The sequence below is a fragment of the Asterias rubens genome, chromosome 20 (assembly GCF_902459465.1).
Source record: "Asterias rubens chromosome 20, eAstRub1.3, whole genome shotgun sequence".
Classification (NCBI taxonomy): domain Eukaryota; kingdom Metazoa; phylum Echinodermata; class Asteroidea; order Forcipulatida; family Asteriidae; genus Asterias; species Asterias rubens.
Window position 1 is genome coordinate 8,331,982 of NC_047081.1, and position 24,131 is coordinate 8,356,112.

General features: G+C 40.7%; 2 protein-coding genes across 5 annotated transcripts in view; one reads left to right on the forward strand and one right to left on the reverse strand.

The window, feature by feature from the left end:
- The window catches only part of LOC117303722, a 28,880-nt gene extending 17,694 nt beyond the window's left edge, over positions 1–11,186 (forward strand). For all 4 annotated transcript variants that reach the window (XM_033788020.1, XM_033788021.1, XM_033788023.1 and 1 more), the window contains 15 exons: positions 117–248; positions 647–733; positions 943–1,191; positions 1,431–1,485; positions 2,062–2,138; positions 2,499–2,753; positions 3,633–3,770; positions 3,891–4,062; positions 4,558–4,736; positions 6,475–6,588; positions 7,273–7,417; positions 7,980–8,176; positions 8,676–8,862; positions 9,137–9,405; positions 10,220–11,186. In XM_033788020.1, the coding sequence (XP_033643911.1) occupies positions 117–248; positions 647–733; positions 943–1,191; positions 1,431–1,485; positions 2,062–2,138; positions 2,499–2,753; positions 3,633–3,770; positions 3,891–4,062; positions 4,558–4,736; positions 6,475–6,588; positions 7,273–7,417; positions 7,980–8,176; positions 8,676–8,862; positions 9,137–9,405; positions 10,220–10,536 (2,573 nt within the window). In that variant the 3' untranslated portion in view covers positions 10,537–11,186. The remainder of the gene's footprint in view (positions 1–116; positions 249–646; positions 734–942; positions 1,192–1,430; positions 1,486–2,061; positions 2,139–2,498; positions 2,754–3,632; positions 3,771–3,890; positions 4,063–4,557; positions 4,737–6,474; positions 6,589–7,272; positions 7,418–7,979; positions 8,177–8,675; positions 8,863–9,136; positions 9,406–10,219) is intronic.
- Positions 11,187–15,123: 3,937 nt separating this feature from the next.
- Positions 15,124–24,131, reverse strand: part of LOC117303805 (zinc finger SWIM domain-containing protein 8-like) — a 30,360-nt gene continuing 21,352 nt past the window's right edge. The window contains exons 11-19 of the mRNA XM_033788167.1: positions 23,939–24,113; positions 23,058–23,287; positions 22,264–22,873; positions 21,321–21,531; positions 21,033–21,134; positions 20,163–20,458; positions 19,573–19,784; positions 17,427–18,372; positions 15,124–16,379 (exon numbers count right to left, since the gene is read on the reverse strand). Of these exons, the coding sequence (XP_033644058.1) occupies positions 15,961–16,379; positions 17,427–18,372; positions 19,573–19,784; positions 20,163–20,458; positions 21,033–21,134; positions 21,321–21,531; positions 22,264–22,873; positions 23,058–23,287; positions 23,939–24,113 (3,201 nt within the window). The 3' untranslated portion in view covers positions 15,124–15,960. The remainder of the gene's footprint in view (positions 16,380–17,426; positions 18,373–19,572; positions 19,785–20,162; positions 20,459–21,032; positions 21,135–21,320; positions 21,532–22,263; positions 22,874–23,057; positions 23,288–23,938; positions 24,114–24,131) is intronic.

A 24,131-nucleotide genomic window follows, 5' to 3' on the forward strand; every position in this document is an offset into this window, starting at 1 on the left:
CCAGGTGAAGAAAGATGTTTCATACACTCCATTGAAATCAGTGAAGTATAATAAGTGTATTTTCATTTTCCGCCCTAAACTTTATCTCCTTATTTTCTTGCTTTCTATCTTTTCAGAGCTTCTGTCTCAGGGCAAACCAACGTCGCAGAGTTCCGTTCTAATATCTGCTGGTGTGGCTAGAGAGTCTGGCCTTGCAGTAGACGGTAACCTCTCCCCAATGTTTAATGAGAACAGCTGCACACTTACAGGTACAAGACCAAGCTTACCAGGATTTTTCAAAACTGTAGGGCATATTCTGAACCCAAAATTTCCTAGAAGTTTGGCCAAAGGATGCTGAATTGAAACAAGGTTTTAAAGTTTCTACTTCGTGTTAATCGTGGTTTTGATTGAATGCCCTTATGCATTCTGGACTCCGGGAGCATTATAAATGGTTTCATCTTGATGATTTTTGTTGTTTGCATATCGGCTAAAATGTATGCGTGTATCGGCCCCGTTATGGTAGCTTGTGCATGAGGAGAATCCCAGATCAGTTTATTTCCAGAACAAAGGGTTGAAATAGAAACGTAATAACTTTGATCATTTTGTAATGTTGTCGATCTTTCTAATGTTGTTGTTGTTGTTGTTGTTGTTGTTGTTTTGTTTACAGATGATGAGAAACACCCTTGGTGGTACGTTGATCTTGGAAAAGAATACGAAATAGATCACATCAGCATTGTCAACCGTTTTGACTACGGTAGGTTCATAATTGAGGTTTAAACAAAGAAAAACTAGAAGGGCATATAGCATGATTTAAAAGCCAAAAGAGTTATAGTTAGTGGCATTTTGTTTGGTTATTAGCAGAGTCTTCCTCAAGGGTTTTTATTGTTACCAACTTAAAAAAACCTATTTTCTTGTTTTCTCAATTCATACCTAAACTCTCTCTCTCATTCGTTAAATTTTAAGGGAATCGTCTAAAGCGAGCAATCGTCTCCGTCGGCAATGCAATTTACAACCCCAACACTTTCCGGCAGTGTGGTGAAATCAGCGGAAGCATGATCAAAGACGCCGCACTGACCCCTGAGAGGACAATCAACATCCAGTGCCCGGCCGAAATCACCGGCCAATACGTCTACATTGAGCAGTCTCGCAACGCTGCGTTGGCGTTGACGTTATGTGAAGTTCAAGTTTACGGCTGGGATGTTAAAGCGACTGGTGAGGACAAAAACAAAATGTTTAGCCCACACCTCTTCCCTGTCCCCCTTTCAATATTAATAATAATTATAATAAAAACCAGTTTTTAGTTAAGTATCTTGGCTCAGGGACACAAGTGTCACGACCGGGATTCGAGCCCACACTCTTATCCGCACAGCCATGACACCCTTTTACTGTACCATAATACACCATGAAGTCATTAAAACTTGAATATTTTTGTGTTTTGTCTTCCCCTTCAGAGCCACCTCCTCCAGCAACCTGTCCAAGTAACAAGTTCACCTGCCTGAGTGGGGAGTAAGTCAGCATTTATTTTCAAAATGTCCAGCTTTGTGTCTGTATCCCCCTTTTTGTTTATTTTATTTTATTTTATGCAAGTCGCCAGACACACAATGCCAGAAGGCCACTTCAAGGTGTGGGCTACAATGATTTTTTTTTTCCAGAGTCCGTTGCAACCTACTCCTAGGGCTGAAACAGGGTTACCCCTTTTACAGTCCATACGGATGTAGGCTTGGGTATCATCAATCCGAGGCCTGGCCGGTAGAGCAGAAAGCACTACCTCTCTCATTTTCGTAGCAACCGGGATTCGAACCCACACTCTGCTGATCAAACACCAGAGCTTGAATCCGGTGCTCTTGATCCCTCGGCCATGGCACACGAGTGGGACTTTGCTGAGTTTAGTGGGAAGATCATCTAATAATACAAACAAATAAAGACTGATGTTAAAGAGCCATAAACATCCCAAACATTTTGGGACCATCCACCTCATTCATAAGAAAATAAATTTTCTTTCACCTGACACCAGCTCAAAACTTTCTCTTCGTCTATTTCTAATGTGGAGGATTATAAACCTCGTCTTCTTCTCATTTTTAGAGTAAACTGTATCCCATCATCGTGGGTTTGTGATCGTGATAACGACTGTGAAGACAGTAGTGATGAACAAGGATGCAGTAAGTCTTATTCCACTCTTAGTTTGACACTTTAGTGTACAATAACCACGGATGTGATTTCTTCGTTATTTTAACTGGAAAGCCAGGTTCTTTTTTACCCCCCCCAAAAAAAAAAATTTTGTTTTAAATATTATATTAAAATTTTGTATTATAAAGATCAAGTTCATAATACATGTACCATATAAAGAGCACCCTAGACTTTAAAAACCAAAGATAAAAGGAAGCAGGCTTCGCACTTGCAAGCAAGCTCGCAAGCAAGCTCGCAAGCTTTCACGCTTTGTGCTCGAAGTTAAAATCAATGAACCTCTAAAGTCAACTGTGGTTCTGATTGAGTTTTTTCTGCAATTGAATTATTGACAGACAATCCACTTAACGACTTCAACGCAATTGAAGACTTCTCCATCCCGAGTCGAATCACGCCGGATGCAACTTACATGGAAAAGACACTTGAGGAGTGTGCCCAGTTTTGCGCCACCCAAATGGACTTTGTCTGTCGCTCGTACGACTATTCCGCAGAGGGGAGAAACTGCTCCCTGTTTGATGAGAACCGAGCAGAGACTGGTGGACTGGAGGTCCTGGTAGGAACCGTTCACTACGAGAGAATCTCACAGACAAGTAAGTAAAACTTTCACAAAGGGAGTGACAAGAGAACAGTTTATAAGAGAACCTTCAAAATTTAAAAACGTGCTTTTCACATGGGGAGTTACATTAGAACAGTTATAAACGAGAACTTTTGAAGTGTTCAACAGTATGTAGAATGTTTTACATGGTGACTTGCAAGAGAACAGTTTATAAACAGAATCTTTGAAATGTTCAAAAGTTTGTAGAACTTTCACATTAGAAGTGACAAGGGAACCTTTGAAGTGAAGTTTTCAGTTCCTGTGTACTTGTGTCGTCAGAGCTGCCAACATTTGCATCTTGCAATTAAGGAGATTTTGTAAATCTATCGGGAATATGTTAATAAGAACTACATTCAACATAATGGGGGAAAATTTTCCATTTCAGAGAGATTTTCAAATTTGGAAAGATTGGTTTATTTTCAGGGAACTTTCTGCCGAATCAAGGAGAGTCGGCAGCTCTGTATTATGTGTAGAAACAATCCATTGCAGAGTTTGTTGAGTGTGTAATTTGGATATGCAGAGATGTTGATTCATGTAACTGTGTTAGCACTTACACCTATGTTGATATTTAATTGACACGGACTTCAGTATTGCTGGACAGTTGTTTGCCCCATTGTGGGCTGTATGCCTGTCTGCTTGGCTGTGTGATGGGGACTGCTTATGTATCGATGTTTAATTGACAATGACTTCAGTATTGCTGGACAGTTGTTTGCCCCATTGTGGGCTGTATGCTTGTCTGCTTGGCTGTGTGATGGGGGATGACTTATTTATCGATATTTAATTGACAATGACTTCTGTAATGTCGACATTGTGGGTTGTATGCCTGTTTTGGCTGTGCGATGGGGATACTAATTTATTTATTTTTAATTGACAGCTGATTGCACTGATGTAGAAGGGCAGCTGTACCACCCATGCCCTAGTGGGCGCTGTATCCCAGTTCATTGGCTGTGCGATGGTGATAACGATTGTGGTGATTTTACCGACGAACAAGAATGCACCCCAACTGGACAAGGTAAATAGGATTTTTTTTGTTTTTCTGAACAAGCTTTTTTCCTTTTGAAGTCTTCACAAATCAGCAAAAACGAGACGTCACTAAAATTTTGATTTTTTTTCAACGTTTTTCATTTAACAGAAACAGAAGGGACATTTGACATCCGCATCGTGAACGAAGACGCTCAGGGGACCGGTGAAGTGTACCAGGGACGAGTGGAAGTCCAATACATGGGGATATGGGGAACCGTCTGTGATGATATGTGGGACATACAAGACGCAAACGTTGTTTGCAAACAGATTGGTTTTACTCGGTAAGTTTATAAATCTCGGTTTACAAAAAGCAAGAAGTAAATTCCTCGATAGAGATCAAAACGGTACAAAATACATTTGTTCCTCCTTCCTTTTGAGTATAATTACCAGTTCATAGATTTAAAAATAACTTACAGGGTTTACAGAAGGTAATTGTGAAAGACTTCTCTTGAAATATTATTCCATGATATGCTTTACTTTTTGAGAAAACAGTAAAACAATATCAATTCTCGATATCAAAAATTAAGGTTTTATTTTAAACACATGTCATGACAAGGGCGAAACGTGCGGATACAAGGGTGGGTTTTCCCGTTATTTTCTCCCGACTCCGATGACCGATTGAGCCTATATTTTCACAGGTTTGTTATTTTGTTTATAAGTTGTGACACACAAAGTGTTTGCCTTGGACAATACTGTATACCGAAAGTGTCCAATGGCTTTAATGAAGCTGAAACCAAATCTAAATTGCGTTTTTGTTTTGTTTTTGTGGTACGTAGCGGTGCAGTTACAGCGACGGTCGTCGGTGAGTTTGGCGTCGGTGAAGGAAACATCATCATGGATGACGTTGAATGTGAAGGGACGGAAACCTCCTTGGAGGACTGTCCATTCGGTGGATTTGGAATGCACAACTGCGTCCCTAAGGAGTCTGCTGGCGTCGTCTGTATACCAAATACAGGTACGTGGCTCCAAACATGAATATTCATCATGGTCAATGAATATTCATTAGAGTTTATGACAATAAACAGGTACGTGGCTCCAAACATGAATATTCATCATGGTCAATGAATATTCATTAGAGTTTATGACAATAGACCCTTCCCATGAAATATGTAAATTGCACATAGCGCTTGCGCACTTACGTTTTGGTTGGCAAAATGAGGGAACATCGCGCTGTTTTGTACACGGCTAATGGGTGCGTGACGCAGACACGATTGCCCGTCTGCTTAGTGCACAACTCTATGGTGTTTGCCAACCAACAGGGTCTGTACGCATGCGTGAATGTAATTAGCATATTTCATGGGAAGGGTCCATTAACAACACATAGTTGTAGCCCCCTCCTTTGGAGTGTGCATTAGAAAAGACAATGCATCAATGATTTTGCCGTCTGACCATCAAAAGGCCAAACAAGGTTATGATTGGTTTAGAAGTCACAAATAATTAACATTCATGAGAAGTACTGAATATGCAGGAGAATAATTATTCATATAAGAGACTGCATCTCAGTGTTGGTCTCTGTTCTTAGAGTACATCAATAATACAAAAATAATAAAATGTTCTCAGTTTATGCATAGACTTCTTAATTGTTAGACTTAATTGTGTCGTGGCCTAGCGGTTCAGAGCACCGGACCCGAGCTCTGGTGTTTCTAATCAGTGGGTTCGAGTCGTCCCAGTCGTGACACTTGAGTCCTTAAGCAAGACACTTAACATGATGCTTTGTCCTTCGGATGGGATGTAAAGCCATTGGTCCCATGTTTTGTGTAACGCACATAAGAACCTAGTGCACTTATCGAAAAGAGAAGGGGGTCGCGCCGGTGTTCCTAGTTTGATTGGCTGCATATAATGCGCAATGGCAGCACCTTGAAAACCATTACATGATGCTATGTAAAAGGAGCAGGGGTCAATTTCAAAAGAGTTAGGACCAGTCCTAACTTAGGACTAGTCCTAGGAGATATACAAATTGCATGGATAGTCCTAACTTAGGACTAGTCCTAACTTAGGACTAGTCCTAGGAGATATACAAATTGCACGGATAGTCCTAAGTTAGGCCTAGTCCTAACTTAGGACTAGTCCTAGGAGATATACAAATTGCATGGATAGTCCTAAGTTAGGACTAGTCCTAACTTAGGACTAGTCCTAGGAGATATACAAATTGCATGGATAGTCCTAAGTTAGGACTAGTCCTAGGAGATATACAAATTGCATGGATAGTCCTAAGTTAGGACTAGTCCTAACTTAGGACTAGTCCTAGGAGATATACAAATTGCATGGATAGTCCTAAGTTAGGACTAGTCCTAACTTAGGACTAGTCCTAGGAGATATACAAATTGCATGGATAGTCCTAAGTTAGGACTAGTCCTAACTTAGGACTAGTCCTAGGAGATATACAAATTGCATGGATAGTCCTAAGTTAGGACGAGTAACTGGTCCTAACTCGAGATAAGACTTGTCCTAACTCTTTGTGAAATCCACCCCAGGTCTCATACTTCAAACGTAGTCCCACATACCTTCCAGGAAAGTACTGAATGTTTACAAAGCGCCTTGAGCTTCACTGAGTGACGGATATGAACGCTGTATAAGAAGCCACTATTATGAATATTATTATTACAGACTCTTGAGAGGCCAGCCCCCAGTTCCATGAGATTTAAATAATTGAATATATGAATATATTATGTTGATTTTGTTGACTACTGCAGGTTGTATTGACACTCAATTTGAATGCGGGAATGGAAACTGTATCCCACTCGAATGGAAATGTGACGGAGCCGATGATTGTGGAGATGACACCGATGAGCAACAGTGTCAAGCCAGTAAGACTTCAAAAACTTCTCCCTAACTTTCCATCACTCGTCAACAACTTCGTGTAAATTGTTCAAATGATGGTGTATACTCATACCAACTAGGGAAAAATGCTGAAATTCATCTAAAATTTGTTCATTCAATAAGGCAATGGAGATCACATGAGAGTAAACATATAACAAAGCAACCTCCCCCCATTTGACATCAAAGTATCTTGTCAATTTGATGCCCGCCCTCAGTGGCAGAAGTGAAGCTAGTGTGGAATGATCTTCCTGCAAAGGGAACTCGGCAAACTCCCGCAAGGGGATATAAACACCAAGCTGGCAACAGCAAATCTCTCTCATATTAACATTGGTTTAACGTGTATGATTATGAGTCGCACAACAAATCAAGAAATTGAGATTCATTAACTCGACGAGAATCACTGTGAAATCCGTGGTTAGCTGAGGGATTCAAACCCACAACCTTGTGATTGCAAGTCCTGCAGTCTAACCACTTCATAACCTTGAAGTTGGAACCTAATGTTGTAATCGTCAATTATGAATTTTTTTTTATAAATGATAAACAAAACACGTTTCAATAGGATTCCTGTTTAGAAGATTCGCTCAAGTAGCTGTTTAAGATTTATGAAACAAAAGATGTCTGAAAATGTTTCCCGTTGTAGTTTTAACACTTTTCGTTGTGATTTTTTATAGATGATCTGCCGGTACGTCTCGTTGGTGGCCCAGATGCCAACTCAGGTCGCATCGAGGTCATGTATGGTAACCAGTGGGGAACAGTTTGTGACGACAGGTTTGATGAGAATGCCGCACGTGTCGTCTGCAAACAGCTTGGAATTAGGTAAATCTAGACTAGGATAATTCCTTAGATGAGCCCCCCCAACAGAGAAAACCTCTATTCAAATGAGGTTGAATCTCAGACATAGAATACTCTCTGATGCTTTGTATCTGTGACATATCAACATCAGGGTCTGTTGTGAACTTTCAAAAGCTGTGTTCCCATTAGTCTTTTTTTTCCACTGCCACGCTAAAAGTTACCGTGACTGGCTTTGTGTAATTTCTACCCGTGCGTTCCCACCTGGACTTATATTCTGCGAAATTTGCATAGCTTTTTGTCGCGTTCAATTCACAGCGTGGAGCTGTTTCCATTGCACTTTTTTTAGAGGTCCTGAGGTTGCTTGGAGGAAGTCTTCCTGGACCCCTTTCGGCCCGTTAGTTTTATTATTTTTTTCTCCAAGGGTTTAGTATGAGAGGCATCGATACAGCGCGCTGCCCATGGTAGGTAGCTAGGCTAGTTTTGAGGCAAACAATCGCCATACTACTATCTCTCGAGCAACTCCTTGTCTCTTTAGCATCCTGAACTATTTTTCTAACAACTGTGGTATATATTTTTTTTCTCGCAGTGGTGGAGTCCGCGTCTTTACGGAGGCTTTCTACGGAGCAGGGGAGGGGGAGATTTGGTTGGATGACTTGGAGTGTACAGGAGAAGAAGCCCATCTGGGGGAATGCCCTCACCCGAGATACGGCGCTCACGACTGTACTCACAACGAAGACGTTGGTGTTGAATGTGGTTATATGCCCATGCCAGAAGTCACAGTCGGTAAGTGTTTTCCTTTGTTCCAAGAACCCTCGTTGAATGGAATCCAAATATAAGTATGTATAATAGAAGCACCATCGATAGACTCATTCAAGACTTAGGATATATACTATCCAAATGACCCATTTCATACGGGGAGCTCACCACTAAATGTTGTCTTCTTGCCAAAAAACATCTGCAACTTATATATCCGTTGAGGAGTTTGTTGCAGTAATCGACAGATACAGAATTGATTTGATTTCATTGAAATACATCAATAAGACCTGTGTCATTAGCTTCAGCACTAAGGCGTGTCCAGCTGTTGGACAAAGCTCTCTCCATAAAACTCGTCTCTCTCACTCTAGCCACTCTGGTCCACGTAGCCGTGCCCATTCGGCATGATAAAAAGCTCAAAAGACTCGAGCACTGTTGTTTCTGATCAGCAGAGTGTGGTTCCGAATATAAGAACTTGTTATTATTATTCCTATTAACTGAATTCTGATTTCCCCTCCTATCTCAACAGCCCCAGGAAGCTGTGGTATAAAGAATGTTGTCAACGGCATCAACACTCGCATCATCGGAGGCTCGGCAGCCAAGCGAGGGAGCTGGCCATGGCAGGCTCAACTCATTCTCAAGAGAAGTGGTCACTACTGCGGAGCTACTCTTATTGATGAGCACACGGTCATCTCCGCTGCACATTGCTTCCAAAGGTACAAGAAAAAAATTCTTATGTAATACATTAATCTATATAAATCGCATTAACTGCACTACCGCGGAGTCAGTTCTTAAATTGATCTCAACGTTTCGTCTAGCTTGCTCTAGTCATCGTCAGGAGACGAATTGTGTTGAGTGAACAAAAATATTCTCGAGCCAAGCAGAGTAACAATTAAAAACATGCTGCAGGAAAACTCTTCATTTCAATTCATTCTGTTGAACTTTTTTGCTATAGTTATTCATGCATTTTTGAATTTTTTTTTTTTGCAGGTACGGGAAGGAACGCTTCACAGTCCGTCTCGGAGAACACGATCAATATCGCTCCGAGGGCTCTGAGCAAGATTTCGACATAGAGTGTCTGCACATACATCAACGCTACGATTCCACCTCCACCAATAACGACATAGCGGTGCTTAAGCTGAAGGCGAAGAACGGCCGCGGAGTCCAGATGAATAATTACGTCTCGCCGGCTTGTTTAACGGAACGGGAAGATCTACCTGATAACCATAATTGTTGGATATCTGGATGGGGAAATACAGGTAACAAAAACAAATCCTGAACAAAGATATTGACAAAATAGGGACACCGCCAATATAGGGCTAGATAGCTCAGTTGGATGAGCGCCGGCACGTTAATCCGGAGGTCGATGGTTCGAATCCCACTCTAGTCAATTCTTTGTTCAACCCCCAAAATCAAAAACAAATCCTCATGAAGATGCATAATATACCTTTAACACACTGCACTCAAGCTCTGGCGTTTCTGATTAGCATAGTGTTGGTCTTGACACTTGTGTCCTTCAGCAAGTAAACTAATCATATTGCTTCACCATGAGGGGATTCGAAAACACGTGAATCTAGAGAAAAGCGGCAGTGAAAAAGTGGATGATATTTTACGGAAATTAAGAGGCAGATTGTTAGTGGACCAGCATGAATGAGGTTCAGCCAGCCTCTGTCTGTTTTACAGATATTTCCATGGTAAATGTTCCACCAGTCTATCCAACCTTGTTCCTCCTGTCAGGGTGTTTGAGCGTGAGACCAGGCTTTCTGCTCGTTCTCATCCTTATACTGTTGCTGTGCCGAGATGTAGAACAAAGAGCTACTCCAATAGCTTTTCCCCCCGTACTGCATCTCTTTGGAACTCCTTGCCTGGTGCATGTTTCCCTTCATCCTATGATCTGTCATCTTTTAAGAGGAATATCAACTCCTACCTTCAGCTTCACCAGGTTACTTCATTTCTATGTTTTCTTCCTTGCGGCCCTTTATTCTAGAGTGGCTTTTAGCCTTGTTTTGGGCGAACTTCATAAAAAAAATTTAAAAAATATTCCTTTAACAAATGTTTTTTTTCTCTCGTCAGGTGATGACTATCCGAAGCTTCTACAAGAAGCACGCGTTCCTCTACTCTCTCGTTCAACCTGCACAAGCCGTCGAGTTTACGGGTACAAACTGACCAATCAGATGATGTGTGCCGGCTACCTCAACGGGGGTATCGACTCTTGCGACGGTGACAGCGGCGGACCATTGGTATGCGAGTACAACGGGGTGTGGCAGCTTGTTGGGGTCACGTCGTGGGGGTCAGGGTGTGCCCAGCCGAACGCCCCTGGGGTGTACTCGAGGGTCAATCAATTCCTAGACTGGATCAACGACAAGCGACAGACCAACCAATGTCCATGAACAATATCTTCCGGATTTTGCCAAAGGGCAAATAAAATCGGTTAGCTTTTAAAAACCGATTTTTAAACCGCAACATGACTTTGTGGTTGCAGTATAAAATCCATCGCTGGGTGATGGGATGGTTAACTTTTAATACGTATCTGGCTTTTTTATATATTTTACACATTTTATACAAACTTGTACACGATTGTATTTAGTATCAAGCCTTTTCAGCAAATTTTATGACTTTTGTACGAAAGTTTTTTTTTTACTTTCAAGTGTATGTACTGTATCTATGCAATATCTGTGCAGTTGAACATAAGTCTGTTTAACTTGATGTCAAGAATGCCAGCTTTGTTAGTAAATCATGAACTACAACTCAAACCATTTTTCTTCAGGTCTTTGTATCTTTTATTGTTTTTTTTTATCATAATTAATGGAGTGCATTTGTTTTGTTTTCTAACACCACATGACTCATTTACCTATATATAAATAACAACACTTAGAAAATTAGCTACATATGTAAAAGAAAGAAACAAACAAACAATAGAAACAAAATCCCAGATTCTGGGTTCAAAGTTGATAGGTCAAAGTGCACAGGTCAGAGTTCAGAAAGTCTGGTTGAGAAATCTACAGAGATTTTAAATTGAATAAAATAATAAGAATTGCAATTCGCCGTCTTTGTTTGAGTGAGAATTTTGTTATAAAATAGGGGATAGTTTAATTTAAAATGAACAAAAAAACATTGGTTTTATTATTTTTATGTTTTCAAAAAAAAAAATATTTACATTAAATTGGTGAAAATAAACCTGAGTGATCAGCATACAAAATAAACATCATAAACGAAAATAACTTTCTGAAGGGTTGGATTTTGTCAATCACTAAGGTTACCCTGTTTTTGTTTGTTATACATAGTTGAGTTTTGCTCTGTGGATCAAATTCTGACCTTTGGCCTCAATCTAGACGAGCTGTATTTTAAAAATTGGTTTTCATAACAATAAAATTTCCATTGAAAATAAAACGTGAATTTAAAAAATACATGGGACTTGCATGTTACTCCGTTTAGAAATCTTAAAATTTACATCTACTGCATATTCACTGAAATTAACATAAATACCTGAATTTATACTTAAAAGATTTTTCATGGTCCATATACTATTCTGTATATCTAAATTACTCCATCACTATGTGATCTACTGCTAGTCAAGGAAGAAACTCCCACTTATGCATATTCATGTTGCAGAGTTTTGATTTGCTAGATTTGCCATCATTACACAAATTTGCATACATGTAATTTGCATTTATTTTACTAGTACATTGACTCATCTTAAAAAATGTTTATTCATGAGATACGATTGACAAATGGAAGCTCCACCCACAACATAGCTACAGCCAATGGAATCGAAGGAAGAATATTCTAAAAAATACAATACAATTTTTACTAAACAAGAGAAGCTGGTTGAACCAGGCCTTCAGTCAAACAGTGCCAAAGCTGCAAAAATACCTGCTTAAAGGATTTGGGTACTTTTTGTGGGACAAAGGCCACAGATTTACATTAAACTCACACGGTTTGAAGATAATGATGTTAGAAAGCTTTCCTTAAAATATTGCTTGCTGAGGTGCTGTAGTTTTTGAGAAATGAGTAAAACAATTGTCTCACTGCGACGGAAATTATTTTAAGACTTGTTTTACTAATTTCTCAAAAACTACAGCACCTCAGCAAGCAATATTTTAAGGAAAGCTTTCTAACATAATTATCTTCAAACCGTGTGAGTTTAATGTAAATCTTTGGACATTGTGTTTTTTGTCCTACAAAAAGTACCCAGACCCAAAGACAATGGACACCTTTGGTAATTGCTCAAAATATATGTTAGCATAAAAAATTACTTGGTAATAAGCAACAGAGAGCTGTTGGTGGTATAACAAATTGTGAGAGATGACTCCCTCTGAAGTAAAGCAGTGTTTAAGAAAAGTAATTTCTCGTTAAAATATTTGAATCTGAAAAGGCCTGAAGCTTTTCTTCTGCAAGCAAAAAATTTGTGCAATTAGGGTGTTTTTTATTTCTTTCATTATTTTCTTGCGACTTCGATGACTGACCAAATGAGCCCAAATTTTCACAGGTTTGTTATTTTATGCATACGTTGCGATACATCAGAGAAATTACTGGTCTTTGGCAATTACCAATAGTGTCCAGCCGACGATTTCACAAAGAGTTAGGACTCGTCTTGTCTCGAGTTGGGACGAGTAACTCGTCTTAACTTAGGATTAATCTTAAGGTCTGCTTGCTACAGTGCAGGGTTGGGACTCGTCCTAAGTCCTAAGATTAGTCTTAAGTTATGAAGAGTTTTGTGAAATCGACGGCAGTGCCTCTAACAAAGTTTGTTCCTTCGCACAAAATTTAAGAAAACCAGTCACAAATGTTATGTGTTACATAATCATTGTGACTGGTAAGCCATTTCTGCGATGCTGGTATTTCCACGCTTAGTAGTTTGATGAAATTAACCATTTGTTAAGACGAACATCTCCATTTATGACAAATACTCCAAGATCATTGCACAGTGAATACAGTTCTCAACATTAACAAGAATAAAAAAGGTTTTGTCTTTAACACACTTTACGACACTGCAGAAGAAAAGGTAACATTTAATGGTAATTTTTTTTTTCTTTTTCATATCTGTCTTTTTTTTATTTATTTTTTTATTTAGTTTTAATTTTTTTAATGTCTCTTTTTTTTTTCTTGCTGTTGCCGTTCTTTATGAACGTTTTAAATAATTTTTGTGGGAAATACAAAACGTAAATCACATTTGATATATATATATAATTTCTCATTTTTTTTCTTAATATTTTTTGTTTTTTATTTTATTTTTTATTTGTATTGTTATTTTTTTTTTAGGAGGGGGGAGCGTTGATGGGTTAGGGTTATGTGAAAGCTTGTGATAATTGGTTGTAATTGTATGAAATTCTAACCAACCAATATGACATCAAAGTCTGCATTGCCATGGCAACAACATAACAGATACACCACTTTGATTAAAAATCTTATTTTTCTCCATTTTTAACATAACAAATTTGACTCCCATAAATGGCCGACTGTGTTAGTCGATGAAGTAAAAGGAAAACCATGCAATTTCGAGGCATGTTTGTGTGGATCATTGTATTCTACTTTTACATCTTTCTACCCATAAGCGTTTTATAACAAACGGTTACAAACGCTTTATTTTTTACAAAGACCATCTCGACCGACCAAGGCAACGTGTTCCTTTAAAGACTTGTTTTGTTTTAAATCCCATTTTCATAAGAAAATCTACCAGGCCTTGAATTTCGCTCTTGATGGGAAAGTGGGGAAGTTTAAATTTTTGAAGTTTCATGTTGAAAAAAAAAAAAAATCAAAGAAATCTTACTAAGCAAGGATTGCGGTATACACAATGTGAAAATCTCTTTTAAAGGCAGTGGACACTATTGGTAATTACTCAAAATATTTATTATCATAAAACCTTACTTGGTAACGAGTAATGGGGAGCTGTTGGTAGTATAAAACATTGTGAGAAACGGCTCCCTCTGAAGTAACGTAGTTCTGGAGAAAGAAGTAAATTTCCACGAATGTGATTTCGAGACATCAGATTTAGAATTTGAGGTCTCGAAATCAAGCATCTGAAAGCACACAACTTCGCGTGACAAGGGTACTTTTCATTTCATTATCTCGCAACTTCGACAACCGTTTGAGCTCTAATTTTCACAGGTTTGTTATTTTGTTCACATATTGAGATACACCAAGTGAGAAGACTAGTCTTTGACAAATACCATTAGTGTCCAGTGTCTTTAAGTATTGATGGTGACTGAAAAAAACTGAAACGAACCTGCAGTATAGAGTCGTCAACCACCAGTTCTTTTCACAACCAACCAACACTACTCAAAATGGATTTCACCTGAAGTTCCTGCAAACCTCTCTTAGTTATACTTTCATCATGTAAATTTCAAATCCTACAAAGATGTCTTGTTTTTCCAGTTTAAAGGGAAGGTACACGTTTGGTAATTACTCAAAACTAATATTAACTTAAAAACTTTACTTGATAACAAGCAACGGAGAGCTGTTGATAACATAAAACATTGTGGGAAACGACTCTCTCTGAAGTAGTATAGATTTTGAGAATGAGGTTATTTTCTCACTAAAATAATAAAAGACTTCTAGCCAGAAGTCTTCTATTCCTATCTGAAAGCACACAAATTCACCCAACAAGGGTGTTTTTTCTTTCATCATTTTCTTGCAACTTTGATGACCGATTGAGCCAAAATTTTCACAGGTTGTTATTTTATGCTTATGATGGGATACACCAAGTAAGAAGACTGGTCTTTGACAATTACCGGACGTGTACAGTGCCTTTAATGAAAAGGAATCAAGTATAAAATATGATAGGGCACACACATCAGATATTTATATTATACACAGATGACAACCAGGGCCCAATTTCATAGAGCTGCTTAAGCACAAAATTTTGCTTAAGCAAAAAAATCCTTGCTTAGTATAATCAGATTACCGGCCAAGACTCCAGCTAAATACCAGTCACAAGCAATGTATATGGCATGAAATTTTTGCCAGTAACGTGTGAAAAATAAGCGAGCAATTTTCGTGCTTAAGCAAATTTTTTGCTTAAGCAGCTCTATGAAATTGGCCCCAGTCATCTACAAATCTAATAAGTTTGCCTATATTAAGTCTACTCACACACGTTGCACTTGAAAACTTTTTTTTTTTTTTTTTTAACTTTTATAATTTTGTGTTTTTTGTTTAAACATTAACGTCAACGTTTCCCTGATTTCGATAAGCAATTTATGGATTTTGTGAAAGTGTGAAAGGTTTACGACTTGGGATTCGAACTGACCAAATCTAAGACTTTGAACTGCTTGACTGTAAAACCCACTAAAGAACATCACACACTGAAGCTAACTCATCCAGATCTATGTCAAAACAAAAATTCGGTAATTATGACTGAAACTTAAAACAAACAAAAAACTATATTTTATAATAACTCTACATTACACAAATACAATTTATGTTCTGCACACACTGGTATTGTACATGATTTATGGTAAGTACATCATTATACAGTCTCCATAAAATGACAGCGAAGAGTGAGCTTACGGAAACGATAATCGCAACTTCACTTCTTCGAGCTATGGCATGACAAAAGTTGAAGAGGGAAACCTGTTTTAACAGAAAGATAAAAGCTTGCACGATTTCTCTCGGACAATTCAAATATCACTGGAATGACTGAAACAAGGTCCTTTTTTTTACAATTAAATTTTATCGTTTTAAAAAAGTCAACATTTGTCAAGAAAATCATCTCTTTGTTTCTTTTTTCCTAAAATATCCTTCATTTTATTTCCGACTGTCGTTTTGTTTTCATTATAACTACTTTATAATTTTCGCAAAAAGCGTTACCTTGGTTATCAGTGGCTACTAGACGAGTGCTCAAATACATTTCCCGGTGACAGAGTACTAGCGAGTCGCGTCCATAGTTCCCGCTTTAAGGGGCTAAGCCGCCGCAACGACTGCAAGAAGTCGTTGAACTGCGCCATGCCGCCGGGAGCCATCACAAACGCCTTCTGCGCGCTCTGGACGACGTTGATGAAATCGTCATACTCTGGCTGGGTCACGTGGTACATCCGCTGATGGATGCACTGGATGTACATCTGAACGCATTTCTGCACTATGGGACTGAGTACTAACGAGCGTAGGTTAGCCTGGATCGGGGTGTGATTGTTGGAGGCTAGGTAATGGGCTGACTCCCAGGCTATGGTGTGAAGGACGAACGGACTGACCACCACGTTGAGGACGCAAGCGCAGAACTGCTGCAGATAGCTTGAACCTGAATCACGCACAAAGTCAACAATCATTCCAATCATTAAAATCAATTCATTAAAAGCAACGAGAGGTAAACAAACAAATCTATGAAAAACAAGTTCAAGTTATGCAATTCATTTGTCAATCAATTCATAAAAAAAAACAACGAGAGGTAAACAAACACACCTATGGGTAAAAAAAACCAGATCAATTAGTTCAATTTATTTGTCAATCATTTCATAAAAAGCAAAATGAGGTAAAAAAACACATCTACAAAAAAACAAAACTTGTCTTTTAAGTATCAAAATAATTTGTTACGATACTAGCAGATGATTGTTGTAAAGGCCGAAATGAATATTCAGATTTAGAAATGATTTAAAACCAAAATTTAACAACTATTAAATCGTTGGGGTACCCACCAATAAAAAATAGGATTCCTATTGCCTCTAGCTACATTTACCTGGGGTACGTTCCACTCGCGCAAACGACTCGCAACTGTTCGTGCAAACGTTTTTTTATTGTTTAAACGATTGGTGCGTATACGCGATGTCAATATGGCGGCGCCCTGAAATGAAGATGGCGCGCACCATACGTAGGTTTTTTTTAAACTTCGTTTTTGCTGCAATAGTCCTCTTTTTGACATCATTACATCAACTAATTAACTTTGTTATTCCAAATCTGCATTATCATCCACCGAAAATACAATGTAATTATGTTTGTGACAAAGAACTAATACCGTATGCTTGTCCGCCATTTTAAAAATCACTCGCCAACACCTCCGAAGTATGTTCGCCTAAAGTTGCCAATGTTCACCAATGGTGGCGGCGAACAACTCGTTCCACTTGAAATGTTGGCGAACGTGCGCAACTGTTGGCAACGTTTGCGCGAGTGGAACGCACCCCTGACAATCTTGGTGGTCTAGTCAGTGGACATAATTTTATGCGCTAGATTGGCAAAAGTCATGGGTTCGAATCCCACCTCTGTGATTGTTTTCACAGAGCTCGGGAAAGTACTGAGTATACCCACATTGGTGTAAGGGTAAAACACAAATCAATATTTTTGGTTGACTTACCGAGCCTTTTGGAAATCTCCAACAACCATTTGATGTCTTCCCCATACGGCGGATTCGGTGAGAATCTAGACTGCGTCCTCTCATCGTGCACCCTCCTCGCTAATGTATCAATAGCAAGCATTCCTACCCTGTACGCTGCATCTAAGTAGAACAGTCCTGTGTGTGGATGTGGGCCCATGGGGCCAACCACTTGCTGTAGAGGGGGGTTCTGTTGCGGAGGGCTTGGTTGAGATGACGGTGGTTGTCTGGGATGCATGGATGGGAGTGGGTATACTCCGTGGGGTCCACGGATGGGTACACCTGGCTGACCACCCGGGGGTGCCTGGGGTGGGAATTGATTCGGGATAGGAAGGGGGACCCCTTGGGGTGGGGGATTCGCTGACGAGTAGGGACATGTTGAGTAATAGGGGGGACACTGATGGACAGCATTCCAATGGATGTTATGGGAGTTCGGCGGTAACTGCCGATGGCCTGCTTGGGGATGCCGGCCCTGGAGTCCATTGTTTCCACGAGGGGGAGCAGGGTATACTGGGAATGAGGCTTGAACACCTCTAGGGAGATACGACGGATCGACTTGAACATATTCCGGACAGCCGGGGTGGTACACTAACGGCACGGCCTGCGGAACTCTTGCCACTCCGTACGGTAACAACATAGGGCTCACCATCGCCGCGTTTGGAGCGACCGTTACGGCGACGGAGTACGGAACGATCTGACTGCTCTCGGTGGTTGGCGAGCCATTCCGTCCTGCTGGCGGATGCGCGTCGGCGCCCTCGCTTGGCCGAGTCCTACGAGTGTTATTCGCTGCCCCCCACATGTTGTCGTGAAGCCACTCCCACTGCCGGGCAACATTGAAAAGGACATCTGGGTAGACATCACCGCCTTTGGCCGCACTTTCAACGGCTAGACAAGCGTTGGCTAACATGTGGTAGTCTTGCTCCTTACACTGCAAGAAATTTTAAAAAACAATCAATTATCACCAATTCCCTTTCACAGTCAATATAACCACGAAACAATCCTATAGTAAAATTATGAAATTCCCTGTAAGAATCAATCAAAGAATCATATCTACTTAACTAATTCTACGATAAATACCAATCCTAGTGCTAACAAAATATTTTTTTTTATAAATGTGACAGAGTAAAACATTACAAAATAAAGTAAGACTAAGAAGCAAAATAGTCATCCACTTTTCAGAATGAAATTTAGTATGAATATAAATACTTCAGAACAACATTAAAACACAAAACAGGTGTCAATGCAATAAACAGAAGAAGTACAACAACAACAGGTTACAAGAAATATACAAACACAAGGGGCAATATTTAGTAAAAGGCAAACAGGTCATTATATAAGTAAAAGAGAAGAGGGACAAAAACAAACAGCAAAAGGGTCAATATTAGTAATGTCAAAGGGATAAATATAAAGGCAAAGTGGTCAATATAAGTTATAAGCAAAGGGGTAAATAATTAAGTAAAATGCAAATGGTCAATATAAGTAAAATGCAAAGGGGTCAACAATAGTAAAAGGCAAAAGGGTAACTAATAAGTAAAATGCAAAGGGGTCAATATAAGTAAAATGCACAGGGGAGGCAAACGGGTCAATATAAGTAATAGGCAAATGCAAATGATCAATATAAGTAAAAGGCAAAATGGTCAATATAAGAAAAATGCAAAGGTTCAATATAATTAGACAAAGGGTCAATATAAAAGTAGGCAAAGGGTCAATATAAGTAAAAGGCAAAAGGGTCAATAGAAGTAAAATGCAAAGGGGTCAATATAAGTCAAATGCAAAGGGTCAATATAATTAGGCAAAGGGTCAATATAAGTAAAAGGCAAAAGGGTCAAAATAAGTAAAAGGCAAAAGGGTCAATATAAGTAAAAGGCAAAAGGGTCAATATAAGTAAAAGGCAAAAAGGTCAATATAAGTAAAAGGCAAAAGGGTCAATATAAGTAAAAGGCAAAAGGGTCAACATAAGTAAAAGGCAAAAGGGTCAATATGGTAGGCAAAAGGGTCAATATAAGTAACAAACAAAGGGGTCAATATAGGAAAAAGGCAAAAGGGAAGTTCTAATCGAGGTAACAATATATGAGAATCGGCAAAGTTTTGGGCGAATTAATTAATACAAGAACACAGTCAACTTTACCTGAGTCAGTGCCCTGTTGACCTCCGTGGGGTTCAATGCATGAGCGTGTCTCAAACAGGACAGAGCTAACTCGGCAGCCGCTCCAACCATGTTAGGATCTAACCCCCGGGATGCTTTATCAGCCAATGAGGCGGCCTCGGTGGGGGTCAGGTGCCCCTCCCAAGTGTCTACCAACATGCCGATGGCTGCACTGCCGATCTCCATCGCTTGACCTGAAACAAATGATCAGAAACTCAACAACTTCAAGATACACCATGACAAAAATTACATTTGATTCAAAACCATTTTTCTTTCAAGGTTCTAAAAGCATTTCTGTATACTCCCCAGGGAGCTGAGATAGTTTAAGGAATGATTAAAGGATCCCCGTCTCCCAATTCACCCCTTGCTTTTTTTGTGTGTGCTTCCTGACTCTTTCTGTCCATTAAAGTATCTCCACTTCACTGCTTATGTTACAATTATTAGTTCATGTTTGTTGTGTTGTCATTTAGCCTTTGAGAAAGACTCTGCTAAGGTCGAAACGACAGGCCATGTACGTCAGGCCATTAAAAATGTATGGGTATATTTTAAGACTTAAATTAATTTTTTTTTACCTGTGATCCACGAGACATGCGATGAATAGGTCCTCGATAGCCAGTTGGGCGTCACAGCGTTATGCAACCACAACGCATACAATCCGATCTCAAATGCGCATAGATGCAGTCCACGGTGGGGACCGGTATGGTTGGTATTGGCGGCGGGTTGGGTAAATAACGACGTGCTGCTAGATCCGCCGGCTTTGGTGAGGACGGTGCGTGCGAGCTCGAAGAAGAAATGTGCCGAAGCCTCGCTGGGCTGGTTGGGAATAGAGGGCGAGATGTCGCTCCGACCGCCTTTCTTACCTCCCTTCCTGTAATAAAAAAAAAAAAAAAAAGAGTTTTGAAGACGGCTCACAAAATAAGCTTCAGAAGCGTAAATGTATCGATGCATATCGTGTATCAGACTCAACTTCTGGATACTTAGGGCCATGTCACGCGAGGCAATTTACAGGCAGCCAGTTCCAGGCAATCTCCTAAAGGCACAGTCAAACAGGACCCCAAAAACGAGAACGAAAACGACAACGATAAAAATGCACGCCCTCGATTGGGTGAATAAGTGTGGGCGTATTCTGGGTTGAGCAATTCAACCAATCGAGGGCATGCATTTTTATCGCTCTCGTTCTCGTTATCGGGGCCTGTGTGACCAGGCCTCAAGTCTTCAGGGTGTGGGTTCAAATCCCGGTCAAGAAGTACCTGTGCCATTGAGCAAGACACTTAACTATAATCGTTCTCTTGACCACGGCAATTGCTGTGGGTGCTGCAAGTTAATTTGAAGCCCCCAACTTAATTCCTACAGTCTGTGTTCTTGGAAGGGAATGGTGGGCTTGAGAAGGGGGTAGGAGATTGGACAGGAGAAGGGGGGAGGGGGCAATGGTCTGTTCTTACCTGACTCCTTTAGAGTTAGGTGTTGAACTTCTGGAATCAGCTCCTTGAGTATCAGAAGTTGAAGAAGGACCCGGGGGTAACCAAGGCGATGCTGGCACCGGACTAAATAGGAAAACAGATGTCAGTCACAAATGTTCTCAATTTGTCGAAAAATAATTAATTTCCTTTGGACAATTTGTAGGGTTTCCACTATCCACAAACGTACGCCCAACAAAGTAATTAAATTCAGTTGAACAATTGAAAGTTTCGGCGATATCTTAAAATTACAAATCACTGAACTTGACTCACCCTTCAGCATCTCTGATCTTTGGTCTGGCCCCAGACCCCCTCTCTGCTGAACTACTAGAGCTGATAGAATCACTAGAGTTACCGCTACTCCCACTGTCGCTACCGGGACCATGGTATCTCCCCCACCCCCCTAGGGGCACACGGCGCCCCATAGTGGGGGAGTTATCACTAGATGTGGTCTCTGGTGCGCTACTATCAATCGCTGCCATACCTGGAGTGGAGCAAAGGTTTGATTTTCAGTCAAGAAAAAATTGTGTAGATAATGGTTTTTTTTGCAAAAAATAATTAATGGTCTGACATTTCGACCCTAGCAGAATCTTTCTTAAAGGCTAGAACAAAAAATCTTTGTTCATAAACTTAGTGCCTGTTCAGTTTTACAAAAGAAATACTCTTGTCCTAACTCTGAACTACCATATAGTGTATACAAATTAAATGTGTTTGTGCGCAAAAGAACCAGGTGCACTTATCGTAATGAGAAGGTCTTCGCTTGGTGTTGCTGGTTTGATTGACTGCATGTACTGCGCCACAGCACCTTTTTAAACCATGACATGGTGCCATGTAATGGAATAGATCTCATACATGTACTTCAAAATGTGGCTCCACAATACGTTGCAGGAAAGTACTGAATGTTGAAGCGCCTTGAGCATCACTGAGTGACGGATATTAGCGCAATATTAGAAGCCACTATTATTACTAGCATCATAAAGATATCATGAGAAGCAGTGCATGGAAGGACGTGTTGCTGGTCGTGCTGGAAGAGGAAGGCCGAAAGCTAGGTGGACTGACAACATTCGTGCACTTAAAAGAAATAGCATTTATACATGAGCTAATGACAACCGGCTTGGAGGGAGTTTGTTTCACGGACCACCACGGGACGGTGGACGCCCTTTTGGATCACTCTCACTACCTCCTATTAACTATTTTGGCTGTGCCAGTTTCTTACCTTTGCTTCGTTTCTGATTCTTGCCGAATATCCTCCCCCAGTACATATAGCTACTACTCCGCCCACTACCACTCCCACTGGCCCTGGTCTGAGCCTGCCTCCACTGGTCGATATCCGGCCCCACTGAGATCATTCCAGAGCATGCTGCCGGGTCTTCGTTCCAGCCAGTAGCGACGACATCAGAGGGCGGCCTCGGGGGTTGAGACGGGGAGGACATCACACGCGACGACGCCGCCGCCGGAGCGTTCGATCGGTCCGGTGAGAGCGACTTACGAGAGTTCAAGTGTTGAATACAGCTCGCTATACTTGGGGTGTCTTGGGAAGGGGCGGAGTTACGAGGAGGCGGAGGGGCGTTCGGGTCGGGGTTGACATTACAAGTTGCTGCTTCAGGACCGTGATGAGACACTTCAGGTGCTCTTTCCCCCGACCCTTCATCTTGAGGGCTTCTACTCTGATGAGATCTCCGATTGGAGTTGTCTTCCTCGACCATTGATGATGATGCGTTCCTATGACTACCATCGTGTTGAGAGGGGCGTGGGGAAGGTGTAGGGACGGGCTGGGAGGATCGCTGTGTCCGAGGACCTTGCTTGTCAAGAAGCGCATCTAGAATCTAAATCAAACGAGATGACACATTAAATCGTACTGAGGGAAGCTTTCTACTTCCATTATCTTTCAATTGGTCAGTTAAATATAAATCAGTGCATGTTTTGTGTCGTACAAAAAGTACCCAAAACATTTAACTATTTGATTTGTATTAACGCATTGATGAGACAAGTACTACTACTGAGACCAACCTTCCTGAGTTTGCTCTGATCGTCTTTATAATGCACCAGTAGCGTCGTGCTCAGCTCCCCTTTCTGTCTCCGAATCCCTTCACACAGCAGAGGATGCTCCGACTCAGAGACGTTGATCTTAACCGCCAGGGCTGCCACGGCTGCGTCAAATCCGCACGTCTCATCGGTAGGGAGACGGTCTCGTGACGAGACACAACGATTGTGGGAACGACTAAGGGAGGAGGTCTGACCTGGAGTATCAAAATATGATTTTCAAAGAGATTTTTATTGTATATTCGGTGAACGGCTTTACCGTTAAGCAGCTCTATGACATTGGGCCCAGTGGTCGATTTCACAAAGAGTTAGGACCAGTCCTAGCTTAGGACTAGTCCTAGGAGATATACAAATTGCATGGATAGTCCTAAGTTAGGATGAGTAACTGGTCCTAGTTCGAGATAAGACTAGTCCTAACTCTTTGTGAAATCCACCCCTGGACTCACAGTTTTGACTAGCCTCAGTATCATGGATTTCAACCTTTTGCCTTCGAGGAGAAAAGCTGCTCATCTTGAACAAGAGACCTGTGACCTTACGAAAACCATGCCAATCACCCCGATTAAAAAAGGTTATCAAGTATAGGCACTATCGGCGTCAAGCAAATCCAGCAATTTGGCAAATTAAAGACTACATCACGACATTACTGCTGTTCAAAATAAGCGTCCCGGAGTAAAGACAGCTTCCCAACTTGGGAGATCCCACCTCGACCAAACCACACCCATGGAGATCCTCCCCAGCTGGCCCATGATTGCCCCCGGATTGGTCAAGCTCTCGGCCACTTTTTCTATCGAAGCGGCGTCTATGTGTGGATGGGGGTATAACAACTGTTATTTCTGACCCACACATACCTGGCAATGACAGTGCGTCAAAGATGAAGCTAGCCAATAATGCTGCGCTCCTCAGCACAAGTGTGCCCTCGTGCAAATGTTGCGCTAACTGTCGTATCGTCGTTAACTCTGTTAACGTCAACGGCAGACGTTTCAATTGACCCACTAATTCAGACTCCTGATTGGCTAGTTTCACCTGAAGGTACAAAAAAAC